At 46.2% G+C, this 14,894-nt stretch overlaps 1 protein-coding gene across 1 annotated transcript; it reads left to right on the plus strand.

Moving 5' to 3' along the window:
- Window positions 1-230: 230 nt before the first annotated feature.
- KBTBD8 (kelch repeat and BTB domain containing 8) lies at window positions 231-12,830 on the plus strand. Its single transcript, XM_044301829.1, has 4 exons — window positions 231-248; window positions 4,538-4,748; window positions 6,893-8,007; window positions 11,085-12,830. Exons 2-4 carry the CDS (start codon window positions 4,600-4,602, stop codon window positions 11,543-11,545), a joined length of 1,725 nt encoding a protein of 574 aa, XP_044157764.1. The 5' UTR covers window positions 231-248; window positions 4,538-4,599; the 3' UTR covers window positions 11,546-12,830.
- Window positions 12,831-14,894: the final 2,064 nt, after the last annotated feature.

The following is a 14,894-nucleotide window of genomic DNA, read 5'->3' on the forward strand; positions in this document are numbered from 1 at the left end:
CCCGACATCCCTCTCCCAGCAAGCTGACACGTCACACAAAAACACCGAGGAAGGCCCCGCCCTTTACTGCCGACTAGAACTACATTTCCCGGCGTCCTTTGCTATAACTGTCCAATCGCGTGGCTTCAGCGGTGAGCAGGGAGGCTTTTGATTGGTTGGCGGCGAACATCCGGGCTTTCTAAAGGAAGTAAGTGACGTTTTGTACTCAAGCTGGAGCCGGAGGAGGAGAATGGCTGCGCAGGGAGGAGGTGGGTTGTTTGGGGGGCGCTCTGAGGACTCGGGGTTTGCTTTGGGGGCCGTATTCCATTCATTTGCCTGCATATATTGGTTCTATAGGGTTGACATGGGGTGTATGTGGGAGGAATTACCCAGCAGGCAATGCTGTGCCTGTGACTCCTCAGTCCCCTGGATGATCCCCTCCACTCCATGTCCTGAGACCCTCTGCCCATCACATCCACTTCCCAAATGAAACCGCCATAGAATCGCAGATGATTGCACCAATACGAGTTGTCATTGGCGATGGCGGTGTATCTATAGCAACAAAACGACCGCAGAAAATTTGTGTGCAAGCTTTATTGACATGGCGCACCGTGGACGCTGGGCATTAGCGCTGCTGCCATGGCGCAGAAATACCATTGGCTAATAATTCCACATCAGATTTTTGTTGTGATCTGTTGGATGCCTCTCGATAACCCTCTAGCTCAGGGGTAGGCAACCTCCAGCTATGGTGAAACTACAACTCCCAGCATGCATAATTGCTCTGCTCTTCTCAGAACTCCCATCAAAAAGGAATGGAGCATGCTGGGAATTGTAGTTTCACAACAGCTGTAGTGCCGAAGGTTGCTGATCCCGGCTCTAGCTGGAGCTATGGAGGTCTGTGATCTTGGGTCACCACTGATATCATGCAAGACAGGACTCGGTAGTCACATCGGTCCCCTTTGGCATTGCCCAGAGACTTCTACTACTGGAAGCGACAGTGATCATAGAATATCGTATCGCTTCTACAATAAGCGAAGGCCCCGAGCAGTGCCCAAGGGGTTCCATCTCTGTTTTGAGCCATGTTCTTGTGTTATTGATCGAGGATAGGGCTTATCTGCAACTTAAAGGGGTTGTTATCTGAGACAATGTCAGGTAGGTATGGGACCTGCACTTATCTGTAGTACGGGACCCCTCCCCCCAAAGTGGTCAAGAGCGTGCTGCACTCTCCATTCACTTCTATGAGTTTGGAAAATGGCCGAGCTTGGCTATTTTTGGAACTCCCATAGAAGTGAATTAGGGCGTCTGTGCGACCTTGTTCACTTTGGGGTCCCGTTCTAGAGATAGGTGCAGGTCCCAGAGGTGGAACCCACAACTATCTGACTGGTGGCATATCCTAGTGATATACCCAATGTCTCAGATAATACAAGCCCTTGAAGCTGATTGTGCTCCCTCCCTTGGTTCAGCTGAGTGTGCATGTGCTCTCAAGGGGTAAAGAGGAGTAGGCGATGCCAGCCGCCTCTGGTGGCTTATCTCAGGTTCAGACATATTGATATCCAACTGCTTGATCCTTATGTGCCCCATCCTCTGCCTTAAAGGTTCTCAGGATGCCCCCATGTACATTAGAGCAGGGATCAGCAACCTCCATCTGCTGTGCAACTACAACTCCCAGCATGCATGCTTACTTGGCTGTTCTTGTAACTCCCTCAGAAGTGAAAGAAGGATTCTGGTAGTTGTAGTTTGAGAACAGCTGGAGTGCCAGAGGTTGCTGATCCCTGCATAAGATGGAAATTGGCGGGTATGGCCTAGATATCAATCTAAGGCCCCATTCACATGACTGTGTGCGTTTTGCAGAGGGCTTCCCTGTGCTTCAGAGTCCATGCAGCCCCACTGCTTCGGTCGCATCTTGCAGATCGTGGACCCATTGACCTCGCACAGTGATGCGGGGTGCACACAGCCGGTGTCTGTGTTTTCCAGATCTGCTGTCTGCCAAACAGACACAGCTGTGTGAACGGGGCCTAATGTGTATTGTCACTTTTAGGTTGGGGCTACACAGTGTTCCTGGCTACGTTGCGCTACCAGACATGTCTTTGCAGCAACACAGCCACCGGTATGGATGGGTTCACAGTGCGACTCTTAGGTTGCAGCGACTCTCTGAATTGCAAAAAAAAATCCAATACTGCTGGATCTTTTTGTGATTCTGGGTTGCGGCAACTTGCTAGTCGTACTGCAACCACATTCTGCCCAATAGCTGCATTGCTACACAGCAATTTTTGGTTGCATGATGGGTGTTGTGGTCGAGGTCGCCTTGTAACTCCATTGAACCCATCTGATCCTTTTTGATCCATGTCGGTAATTTTTTGTTCCGTTCTTGAACCTGATGCAACCGTTGCAGTATACAACTGCTCCAAGGTGAAAGACTGGCAACCTCGCAAGGGCTCCACAGCGTCAGGGTCCAAAAGTGAGAGCTGTAATCACTTGCTTTGATTTTCACTTTTTCTTTAGTAAATACGGCCCAGCACTGTAGGTCACCCATTAGCTCTATGGGTTTCCCTGGATCCGATGACATCAGGATGATGTGCATGTGTCTATAGCAGGAAGAGTGCCTACACCATGAGCACTGGGAGCAAGCAAATTGCTTTAGGCTGAGTTCACACGGGCGAGATTTCCGCGCGGGTGCAATGCAGTAGGTGAACGCATTGCACCTGCACTGAATCCTGACCCATTCATTTCAATGGGGCTGTGCACATGAGCATTTTTTTTCATGCATCACTTCTGCAATGCTTTAAAATCGCAGCATGTTCTATATTCTGCGTTTTTCACGCAGCCCTGGCTCCATAGAAGTGAATGGGGCTGCGTTAATAACGCATTGCATCTGCAAGCAAGTGCGGATGCAATGCGTTTTTCACTGATGGTTGCTAGGAGATGTTGTTTGTAAACCTTCAGTTTTTTATCACGCGCGTGAAAAACGCATCAAAACGCATTGCACCCGCGCGGAAAAAACTGAACAACTAAACGCAATTGCAGCCAAAACTGACTGAACTTGCTTGCAAAATGGTGCGAGTTTAACTGAACGCATCCGGACCTAATCTGTCACGCCCGTGTGAACTCAGCCTAAAAGACTGCTCGAGCTGATTTTCCGGCTGGAGCCTCAGTTGCAGACTCTTGGATTTTGTTTGGCAGAATGCCAGTATCCGTGCCGGAAACCCGAGGGACCCCGTTATTGTCAATGGGATCCTTCAGGTGCCGGATCTAGGGATTCTGGGAGTTTCGGTGCATCTCTGAACTTAAAGGGAACCTGTCATCAACGTTATGCTAACCTCACTGAGGGCAGCATAAAATAGTGACAGACATGCAGATGTCAGCGGTGTGTCACTCATGAGCTAAAAGTAAGTGGTTGCCGAGAACCAGCATCATAATCATTGCAGCCCAGGCCTTGAAAAGAGTCACATCTACTTGAGAAGAGTCCTGGTTATTCCTAATCTCCTGCTCTCTCACCCATCTGCTGATGATTGGCAGTTCTCTCCTAGAGAGAAAGAGAGAAAACTAGGTAGAAGACTGTCAGCCATCAGCAGGAGATTATGAATAACCAGGACTCTTCTCAGGTGGCCATGACTCTTTTCCAGGCCCAGTCTGCAATGATTGTGATGTTGGTTCTCGGCAACCACTTCTTTTAACTTATAAATGACAGACCGCCGAAATCAGCTCACCTGTCTCTACTTTATACTGCCGTTAGTATGAGTGGCAAAAAGTTAATGACAGGTTCCCTTTAACCTTATGAAGAGGCTTTCTATTAAAATTATTTTATTTTTGCCTAATTGTGTGTGTCCTATTCAGTGGCCGACGCTTGAGTCCTAATCTATACCTCCTATGTAGACTGCAGACCACAATGTGAATACAACCAAAGTTGCATGGGCACCGTTTTATATTGAGCCATGTTCCCCATCTGGACACATTTCAATCATCCAAGTGCTGAATTTATTTGGGCATGTTGACGACATGGATAGAGGGCTCCAAAGCTGGCGGCAGGCTTGGCCCATAGCTGCCTCCCTCCCCTTATACCCCTTTGCACACTTTGCACCCATGCACATATGAGCTAGGGCTACACGAGGACGACGTATAGGATACAACTACACTGCCACGTTCATGTCGCAACAAAGCATTTTTTTTATTTTTTATTAATAATTTAGTCAGTGGTGTCGCGCTGTGACTGCAACACGACACAAAAATCCAACTTAGATACATTTTTTGCGATGGTCGTGTTGTGCAACTTTTCTGAGAGAAATGTTGCCGTGTAGCCCTAACCTTATATCGGTGGCATACTCTGCCAATATCCATTGTAAAAGGGCAGCCGACATGATTTTTCAGTCAGTGAGGGAGACCCTCAGGATATGATTGGTGGGGAACAGAACTAAGTGGCAGAACGCCACGGATTCTTCAGAGGTCCATCCTGCCTCCTGCCACAAGGCTGAACTATAGGGAGCGATGTATTTTCCACCTGAACTGTAGTGAATATGCACCTTCTCGTATTCACACTGAATCTGTTCTTTGTTCTTTTCAGAAGTAGCCAAGTTTTTACAGACGCAGAATGGAGTCCCCTCGTCCAGTCCAGTCAGTAGTGGGATGGATCCTTACCATGCCTGCAGCATTCTCCAGCAGCTCAAGGCCATGTACGATGAAGGCCAGCTCACCGATATCGTCGTAGAAGTGGATCATGGGAAACATTTTTCTTGCCACCGGAACGTCCTTGCAGCAATCAGTCCATACTTCAGGTACAGCGACTCTGACGTTTTAGGATGCAGTGAAATGCCATGATAAAGCAATCAGACGTGTTCATATGGACAGATTTGTGGGAGATAGTCTGATGCCTCATTCACACGTATTGCAGCGTTAATCTGCCCATGATGGGGACGCAACCAAACGGAACGGGATGCATTCTGGTGGGTTCCGTTTAGTTCAGTTTTGTCCCCTATGATGGATCTCAATAGCGGAAAGGGAAAGCGCAGCTGTGAAAGTAGCCTAACCAGTAAGTGCAGGTTCTCTATGATCTCTGTTCTCCTACAGCTAGCCATACATCTTGGATAGCTGTCTGAACAGTGAGCTTCCCCCCCATATGCTTGTAGAGGGAGACCGCTCTGGTGGCAGCTTATCATATGAGAAATAAAGACTAGACGTGTTGAAATTCAGTATGCCCAACCCTTATTGATGCTCTCCTTCAAAGGAGGCTCAGGACACCAGATAGTTGGTGGGTCTCGGTCAGAAGTTTGGGCAGTTGCACCCAATGCTCTTCTAAGGCTAGTTTCATAGTAGCGCTTGACCTCTCCGGCAAACCCAAACAACCTGCCGGAGATGTCCTAATCCGACACTGCCTGAAGGACCGTCGGTCCAGTTAACTATGGTAGAGTAATTGCGCAGCAGTCATCTTCTGGCGAATTCCCATCATATTTGCCAGGTTGTGGCCGGATTTAAAGTTAATGGGGCCAGTGAGCCTTCAGGCGGTTTCTGGCAGTGCCGGATCCAGACCTCTCCGGAGATGTCAATTGCTAGTGTGAAACTAGCCTAATGTATATGGACACCTTTAGGGCTTTTTCACACAAGCGGATCCTGTGCATGGAATCCGCTATGTGAAAGAGCCAACCCCCGCTCCGTACAGCAGTAACATGATTGATAATGCTCGGTGCCTCTCTGATCTTTTTACTACAAAATCACAGTGAGATAAAGTTGTCACCGTGACTTTGTAGTAAAAAGATCAGAGAGGCACGGAGCGTTATCAATCATGTTACTGCTGTACGGAGCGGGGGTTGGCTCTTTCACGCAGCGGATTCCATGCACAGGATCCGCTTGTGTTGGTACTTATTTATTATTAAAGCGCCATTCATTCCATAGCGCTGTACATATGATAAGCGGTGCATATACATAATACGGACAATTGCACTAATCATAAACAAGATGAGTTACAGACTGGTACAGAAGGAGAGAGGGCCCTGCCCGCGAGGCTTACAATCTAAATGGTATGGGAGAAGGACACAGGAGGTGAGGGTGAAGCTGGTCGTGGCGGTATAGAGGCAGCAGGGTCACTGGTTGTAGGCTTGTCTGAAGAGGTGGGTTTTTAGGTTTCTTTTGAAGGATTCCACTGTAGGTGTCTGATATGTTAGGGTAGTGAGTTCCAGAGTGTGGGGGATGCACGGGAGAAATATTGGAGTCGATTTTGGGAAGAGGCGATAAGAGGAGAGAATGAAAGAGCCCTTATTCTCTGCATTTCACAATACATTATGCACAGCTAAAGCCCTGTTCAAGGCCTCCATCAGACGTATACGTCGAGAGTATTGCCTTATGTATGCCACTGTGGAGGTATACAGTGGTGTTTGTCACCCACTGACCCCCATGCTTAAAGAGGTATTCCCATCTCGCACAATGGGGGCATTTGGCTAGGATATGCCCCCATTGTCTAATAGGTGCGGGTCCCACTGCTGGGACCTGCACCTACAACAAGAACAAAGCGGGGAGCATTCTGGCTTGAGGACCCCGCATTTCCCGGGATCCGTCCACCACCAAGCGCTGCCCCCATAGAAGTGAATGGGAGTGCACTGCACATGCCCGGCCCATGCTCCCATTCATTTCTATGGGGCAGACCGAAATAGCCGAGCCAGCGCTTGGCTATTTTCGGCAGCCCTATAGAAATGAACGGAGGGCGGCTGCGCATGCACAGTGCGCCCTCTGTTCATTTCCCCGCTCCGTTCTCATTGTAGATGCGGGTCCCACCACTATCAGACAATGGGGGCATATCCTAGCGATATGCCCCCATTGTCTGAGATGGGAAAACCCCTTTAAAAATGAGCTTAGTCTCCCTACTGCCTAACTCTGCATTTCATTGTCCTTTTTGTTAATCCCTTTCTTTTCTTTCCCCCCACCGCAGATCTATGTTCACTAGCGGCCTTACAGAGAGCACACAGAAGGAGGTCCGGTTAGTGGGAATTGAAGCGGATTCCATGCAGCTTGTACTGAACTATGCATACACCTCCAGAGTCCAGCTGACCGAGGCCAACGTCCAGGCTCTGTTCACTGCAGCTAGCATCTTCCAGATCCCTTCCCTCCAGGACCAGTGCGCTCAATACATGATCAGCCGCTTGGACCCACAGAACTGTATAGGCGTATTTATTTTTGCCGATCACTACAGTCACCAAGAACTTAAGGACAAGTCTCAAGAGTACATTCGTAAGAAGTTTCTGTACGTCGCCAAAGAGCAGGAGTTTCTGCACCTGAGGAAAGACCAGCTCATTGGTATCCTGAACAGTGACGACCTGGATGTGGATAAGGAAGAACACGTGTACGACAGCATTATCAGTTGGTTTGAACACGACCAAGCCGAAAGAGAAATGCATCTTCCAGAGATATTTGCCAAATGTATCCGTATGCCTCTTATGGAAGAACAATTTTTGGAAAAAATCCCTCCTATGTTTGCACGGGCAATGCCTAAAAACCATATACAAAAGGGAAAGATAAGTGCCAATTACTGTAATCGGCGTCTCGGCATGACCGCTTCGGAAATGATCATCTGCTTCGAAGCTGCCAGCAAACACTCAGGGAAGAAGCAAACTGTGCCTTGTCTGGACACGCTCACAGGAAAATTCTATAAACTATGCAAACCCCCCGGAGACTTGCGAGAAATCGGGATCCTTGTGACGCCAGATAACGAACTTTACATTGCGGGGGGCTACAAACCCAGTAACAATGACGTCTGCATAGACCACAAAGCTGAAAGCGATTTCTGGTTATATGACCATTCAAATAATAGGTGGCTGGCGAAGGCGCCGCTGCTCCGAGCGCGTATAGGTTGCAAACTGGTTCACTGCTGTGGTAAGCAGTACGCAATAGGGGGACGCGTTTATGAGGGGGACGGCCGCAATCCTCTAAAGTCCGTGGAATGCTATGATGTTAGAGACAACTGTTGGACGGCTGTGAGCTTAATGCCTGTTGCGATGGAGTTTCATAGTGCTGTGGAATATAAGGACAAGATGTACATCTTACAGGGTAAGAGCTGAGGATGCGCACCTGCGGTTGAAATAACTATGGCGGTAATACGGTTTTGAAGTCTAATACCTTAGTTTGAGGGAGCGGAGCAACAAGGTGTATCGAGTTTGCCCAACCTTATTAACCCCTTGTCACGCAGCACCATAAATTTGGGCCTCATGCAGGAGAATGTTTTCTGCACAGTGCAGGGATGACGTGGGCTCAGGATCTGTGCCTGCGCCATCGTCAGCGGGTGTCAGCTGTAATGTGCAGCTGACAACCTGCTGCAGCAACTGGAATTGCCGCTAAATCATGGTTAGTTTACTCCTCGGGTATCCAAGTGGTGTAAAGAGGGCGGTAGCTCACCCTATAAGCTCATTGGCCCCTCCACTACAAGACTGCAGGGTGCCAATAGTTTGTCACGGTAATGGGGGGCCTAATTGGACATGTCTTACCTGTGACGAGGCCTAAAAGATGCCTGTCAATGGAAGGCTGACATACACTGCTACGTAGGGATATTGCAATGGGTTATAGATGTGAACAAAGGCTCTCATGGTCATGTCACAGTGGGATTAAAACGGTGAAGGTTACAGAAAATAAAAGTACTCTGGGGCTTTGCACATGCGGGGGAATACTCTAAAAAGGGTGCAGAATGGGATAAAAGAAGGCATATTCTCCCTCAGTAAAATTCCCACCCCCACTCTCGTTCGACACAGAGTCCCGCTAGCCTCTTCTTGTTTCATTCTTGACATGCAGGAAATGGCTGGAGCCTATGGGCTTTCTACCAATCTGTACACCGCACACCTAGTTCTCCTCGGAGAGGAGCTGATCGGGAACTAATGGATACTCTTCTGCCCCATTTGTTTTATCAGTCACTGAGGGTCTAAGCACCCAGATCTTCACAGATCAAAACTTCTGACAGGTCACTGTGACATATCAAAAGTTTGCAAAATTGGTACTCCTTAAAGGGGCTGTGCACTTTTGGGTGGAGAAGAAGGTGTTGGCAAACCCTTCCCTCCTGAACAGACCTGCAAAGGGAAGCGTATACATACATGCTTTCTGGTGATGGCTTCTGACATCTTTGGCCTCGGCTGCTCCACTGGTCTTCATGGAAGTAAACTTCCTGTTTGATGCCCCCGCAGCGGTCACCTACTTCCCTTGCATAATGACTAATGGTCACGTGCAAGGGGAGCAGGTCACCACTGTGGCCAGCGATTTGCTGAGGTGGGGGCAAATAGGTAGTTTACATCCAGGGAGCCCAGCGGAGGAGCTGAGGTCGGTGTGCAATGATGCCGGGAGCCAACATAAGGAAGCAGGTACTTATGCTTCCCTTCGCAGTTCTGCCCAGAAAGGGAGAAGTAATAACCTTCCCCCCCCCCCCATGCCGCCCAAAAGGTGCACAACCACTTTAAGGCCCCAACTAGACTGCTTCATTGGCAAACAGATACTATGGACAGAAGAACATTCTTCGTCCAGGACTGTTAATGACTTCATTTAACCTGGGCTGATCAAGTTGTACTACAGTTTTTATTTCAAGATTGGTCCGTTATAGAGGATGGTATTGGTGCTGAGCGAAGCGAGCTTCGGACGCTTCTTTTAAAACTTCAAATTAATACTGTACAGAGATTTGGCTCCCTACAGTATTAGACTGTATGGGCTCAGATGAGCCGAAGTTAGTTATTCGCAAAGTCGCGCTTGATTTCGGCTCATCGGAGCCCATACATTCTAATACTGTACGGAGACAAATCTCCGTACGTATTATTTTGGATGAAGCATCCGAAGCTCGCTTCGCTCCACACTAGATGGTATGTATGTTCTAGGCTGTGTTCACACGTTCAGGTATTTGGTAAGGATCTAGGTTGTGGATTCTGTGTGTAAATCCTAACCAAATACCCCATTCGCATACAGCTGAAAAATAAACCTGTGGGAATGAATGTTCATTTTGTGCGCCAGTTCCGCAAGGAAAAGTCATGGCTCATCTCCATCTGCTGCCACATCCGCAGCCAAAAACAGTTAAAAAAAAAATCCATACCTGATTTGTCATGGACAAATGCTGAACATGTGAACGCTGCAGATTTGCAGTGTAAATTCCTCACCACGAACTTGCGGCCAATTAATGTACTATACATGCGAAAATCCCATCCACATATAGCTGAAAAGTAAGCATGGTGCGAGCGTTGCTGAATGCCAACAAGGTATCCCCTTCATTGTATAGGGATGAGTTCGTAGCAAACTGCAGGTTTGGTGGTGGAAAAATTTGGCGCCGTGTGCATTTAGACTTGGGCCGAATGCACACGGCCGTGGAACAGGGACGTGAGCGGTCCGTGGTATCCCGGCCTGGCACCCTGCTGAGAGCAGGAGCGCATGGCGTTATTGGTTGCTATGACACCATGTGCTTCATGCTGCCTCTGCACTACAGTAATACACTTGTATGATCTATACGAGTGTATTACTGTAGTGCAGCGGCGGCATGAAGCACATGGCGTCATGGCAACCAATGACTCCTTGCTCTCAGCAGGATGCCAGGCCAGGATACCACGGACCACTCACGTCCCTGTTCCACGGCCGTGTGCATTCGGCCTTACAGTATGTTCACTTTAAGGTTACTTTCACACTTGCGTTTGGTGCGGATCTGTCATGGATCTGCACAGACGGATCCATTCAGATAATACAGGCTTCTGCATCCGTTCAGAACCGATCCGTTTGTATTATCTTTAACATAGCCAAGATGGATCCATCATGAACTCCATTGAAAGTCAATGGAGGACGGATCTGTTTTCTATTGTCATAGAAAACAGATCCGTCCCCATTGACTTACATTGTGTGTCAGGACGGATCCGGTTGGCTCAGTTTCGTCAGACAGACACTAACTGAGCCAAACTGATGCATTCTGAGCGGATCCTTTTCCATTCAGCATGCATTAGGGCAAAACTGATCCGTTCAGGGCTCTCACAAGCGGTCCAAAACGGATCTCTCAAACGGAAAGCCAAAACGCCAGTGTAAAAGTAGACTGACTTGTACGCTATAACATAAAATCGCAGAGAGTGATGGTCAGAGTTTAAGTAAAATTGGCTTTTTACCTTCTTGCTTTCACATAGGAGACGTGTTCTTGTGCTATGATCCTCCAAAAGACTACTGGTGTTACCTGACCCCCATGACCGTTCCAAGAGTCCAGGGGATGGCGGCCGTATACAAAGATTCCATCTACTATGTAGCTGGCATCCGAGGCAACCATCGCGTGCTTACCGTGGAGGCTTATGACATTGAGCAGAATCGTTGGACTCGAAAGAAAGATCTTCCTTGTGAACAGTCTTCAAACCCGTACATCAAACTTGTGGTCCTGAAGGGTAAACTCCACCTTTTTGTCCGCGCCACCCAAGTCACCGTGGAGGAGTTTGTGTTCCGAACCAGTCGAAAGAATTCCCTCTATCAATACGACGAAGTGTCCGACAGTTGGAAAAAAGTGTACGAGACTCCGGAGAGGCTGTGGGACCTGGGCCGTCACTTCGAATGTGCAGTTGCTAAACTCTATCCCCAGTGTCTTCAGAAAGTTTTGTAGACTTCAGGTCGCTTTTACCGGCTGCCGATGGGAAGAAAGACCATTCAAAAAAAAAAAAAGAAACAAAAACTTCTGTGTCAGTATTTAATGTCTGTGGACAGCTTCCTGTACTTGTGGATGGGTGCTTTCAAGGTTGCAGTTTGAGTTGCTGTAGGATTGCAGCTAGTTTTTAAGGTTTTTTGTTGGGTTTTTTTCACCACTGTATTTCAGTGAATCTTGAGTTTACAAAGTGCAATTATCAGCATTGTTTTCATGGTGTACGTGTGATCATGTCATTCTGTCGTCGTATTTTGTAGGTAGGAATTGTTTAAAGTAACTTATTGATTGCTTTAGAGGAACCAAGATATCTATGCACTAGAGCACGGGCAAACCTACCAGTCAACAAAAGGTGGTAGAGGATGCGGACACTGGAGGTTGGATGCCCTTTTTTGATGCCTGAGCATTTTATGGGGCAGTTCCACTTGATTTTATCCTAATGTTTTTTGTTAATTTTTTTTCCTATTTAAAAAAACAAAAACAAAAAAAACTTCTAGAATACACTAATTTTTCATTTTTTATTTTTTTTCAACTGGTCAAATGTCTGGTGTCTAACGTTTTTTGACCCTTTGAAATAGTGGAAACTTTTTCTGCTGCCCCATTGCAAGTTGGTGTGTAGGTTTGCTATGGAACAAACACGGTAAGAATGGTGTTCTGCATTATATTTAATACAAACTTTTTTTTTTTTTTTGCTATATGATGCAGAGGATGTTATACATGTTGGAGTGCCTTCATCGCTACACCGCGGCACTATGTCAAAGTGGTACTGCATCTTTTAAAGTTTGAAGACTTAATACGGGTAATATCTGAGGCAATATCACTAGGCTTTGTGTCTTTTTCTCCCCTCTTAACACCCTTCTGATTTATTTAGAACGCTTCAAAAACACACAAAAAAAAAATACTAACGATCAAACCTTCTTGGCTTTACCGTTTTCATTCCTGGACAGCTTCCAGAGTACTGCAATCCTCTCCGTCATCCTTGAGGCTGCAATACATGCGCTATATACTTTTGATGCTTGTCGTTTTCAACTGTTTTAATGCTTCTTTCAATATTGGGTTTACTTTGTATAGTTTACTATATATGTTTTGTTTTTTTCCAGTGTTTGGATAAAGCACGTTTATAGCAGGTTTTAATTTGTTCACATGCTTTAATTTTTGTATTTAAATGGTGCTATCTTTATAAAAGGAAACATAGAAGACCAAATCTGGAATAATAGATTTTTATCTAATGAGTACTGTAAGTAGAATGCGGTAGTTTATAGGGCTGTACACGTATGGAGGTTGCAACATCGACTTCTTTGTATGAAAGTTTTTAGTATACTCTGCTATTCCTGGGATATGTTTGGAAGACTCGTTTAGGTTACTTGCACACGTTTCACATTGCGTGCTTTTTTTTTTTTTTTTTTTAACGTGTGGATTCTCATGCGGGGGGAAAAAAAAATAAGCCTAATACAGTACCAGCAAAAGTGTATGAGATTAGATAAATCTCATGCAGATTTTGCTTTTTCGTTCAGTGTGTAAATTGACCTGCCGATTTTTGAAATCCGTGGCATGTCAATTGTTTTGTGCGGGTTTCGCCCTTTTCAGTGTAAGGATGAGATGTGCAGCAAAACCGCATGAAATACGCACTAAGAAACTGCAAATAAGACGTGCGGTTTTATGGTGCAGAAACGCTTTCTGAGGAATTTCTGCAAGAAAGCTCGCACCCTTGTGCAGGTAGCCTTACAGCTTTGTGTAGGTTATATGAGACTCTTCCTGTAGGTAAACCTGCCAGACTTTGTAAGGTTGTACATTTTGTTCCCTATTGAATCTGAAATAATTAATCCCCTTCCCCGCCTTTGCTTCTTATTGCTGGTGCAACGTGAGTAATTTAGAAATCTGAAACTCTAAGATAAGATGGACAAACACTGCAGACTTGAAGTTTCTACCACTGTATTGGCTTTGAAAGTCCTGGAAGAGAAGTTGACCTAAAAAGTTAGGTGCCAATTACAGATTTAAGGCACATTAGCTACCTAGTTCCTTGGTTTTGTGTAACCCTGTGCTACACCCTAATGTTATCTCATACTCCGATCTCTCGAGTTGGCTCGTTACTGGACTGTGAAAAAGTAAACTTCATCATGGAAGGTCCGTGATCAATCAAACACATTAAACTCTGCCACATTGTCCTCCTCTTCTGATCTTGCTTCCAGTTCTGTCTAAACAGTAGTTAAAGGTAGTCAAGTACTAGAGATTTATACAGTTTTCTCCTGACTATCAACAACTTTTCATGAGCCAAACATGACCTGACTGATCGCAGACATCTTTCAAAAAGTTGATCTGCCTTTTTTTTTTTCGTTCTCAAGTGCTGGAGTTGAAACCCCGGATTAGGCCACAGGTCACGGCAGATATTGATCAGTTATTTTGTTCAATTTGTTAACTTCTAACTGGTTTCTAAAAGATCAACCTTCACTGACCAGCCATGAACAAGGTCCTTCATAAAAGCGCAGTGTGAAATCTTTAATGACCAGATGCACTCTTGCCTTCTGGCAAGGGATTCACCTAAAGTCTGCCTAATCTACTTGCCGTTCATTTGAACTTTTTTAGGCAGGGGGGTTGAAAGGTTGACTAGTGTTCTTTGGTAGACTCTAGGGTTGCTTGAAAGCCCAATCTAGCTGAGGACCTCCCAGATGTCCCTAGTGTTGACTGCCGATGTGGCCCTTTTTAAGACTTGTGTGATCTTTTTAAGAACTCCTTGGTTCTTTGTCTAGAAATACCTGAAATGAAACGGCTTTACCCTAAATGGCTGGCAATGGGGAAAAAAGTGTATATTACAATTGACTGTCTTACCGCGTAGCCTTGCCTTTCTATAGGTGTTCATGATCCATCCTGAACCATGTCCTGTTTAATGCTCGGAATCGGGTGTCAGCCAAAATGTTCTAGGAGTTCACATATTGGAGCCAGGCATTGTCTACTCACTCGAAATATAGTTAGTTTAGTCCTGTAGACTATAACGTAGAAAAATCTGGTTCGTTCTTCGGCTGCTGTATTTAGGGTTGGTATAGGTAGTTTTTAAGCACTCGTCCTCTGAATCTTGCAGTGGTTGAACCTCACTGCAAAAATTGGTCTATTGAGCCAAATTAACTTGTTTCAAAAGGTCATTTAGTTGCTTACCATCCAACTTTGATGCCTACATGGTAACTGGGTTGTGTCCCTACCGGTTTTTTATAGAGCAGGTCATTATGGCTGCAGACCTGTGTGGGATGTAACGTGTGTGACCAGAGCTACCATGACTCTTGCCAAAAGTTATTGATGAATATAACTTTCGAGATCTGGT

Source organism: Bufo gargarizans, chromosome 7 (genome assembly GCF_014858855.1).
Source record: "Bufo gargarizans isolate SCDJY-AF-19 chromosome 7, ASM1485885v1, whole genome shotgun sequence".
Lineage (NCBI taxonomy): Eukaryota > Metazoa > Chordata > Amphibia > Anura > Bufonidae > Bufo > Bufo gargarizans.

What these genes read in the sequence shown, in the direction of transcription:
- KBTBD8 (XM_044301829.1), top strand. Translation starts at nt 4,600, where the DNA reads ATGGATCCTTACCATGCCTGCAGCATTCTCCAGCAGCTCAAGGCCATG. An exon ending in GCAATCAGTCCATACTTCAG is followed by an intron (nt 4,749 to 6,892) that starts GTACAGCGACTC and finishes CCCCCACCGCAG; the next exon opens with ATCTATGTTCACTAGCGGCC. An exon ending in CAAGATGTACATCTTACAGG is followed by an intron (nt 8,008 to 11,084) that starts GTAAGAGCTGAG and finishes GCTTTCACATAG; the next exon opens with GAGACGTGTTCTTGTGCTAT.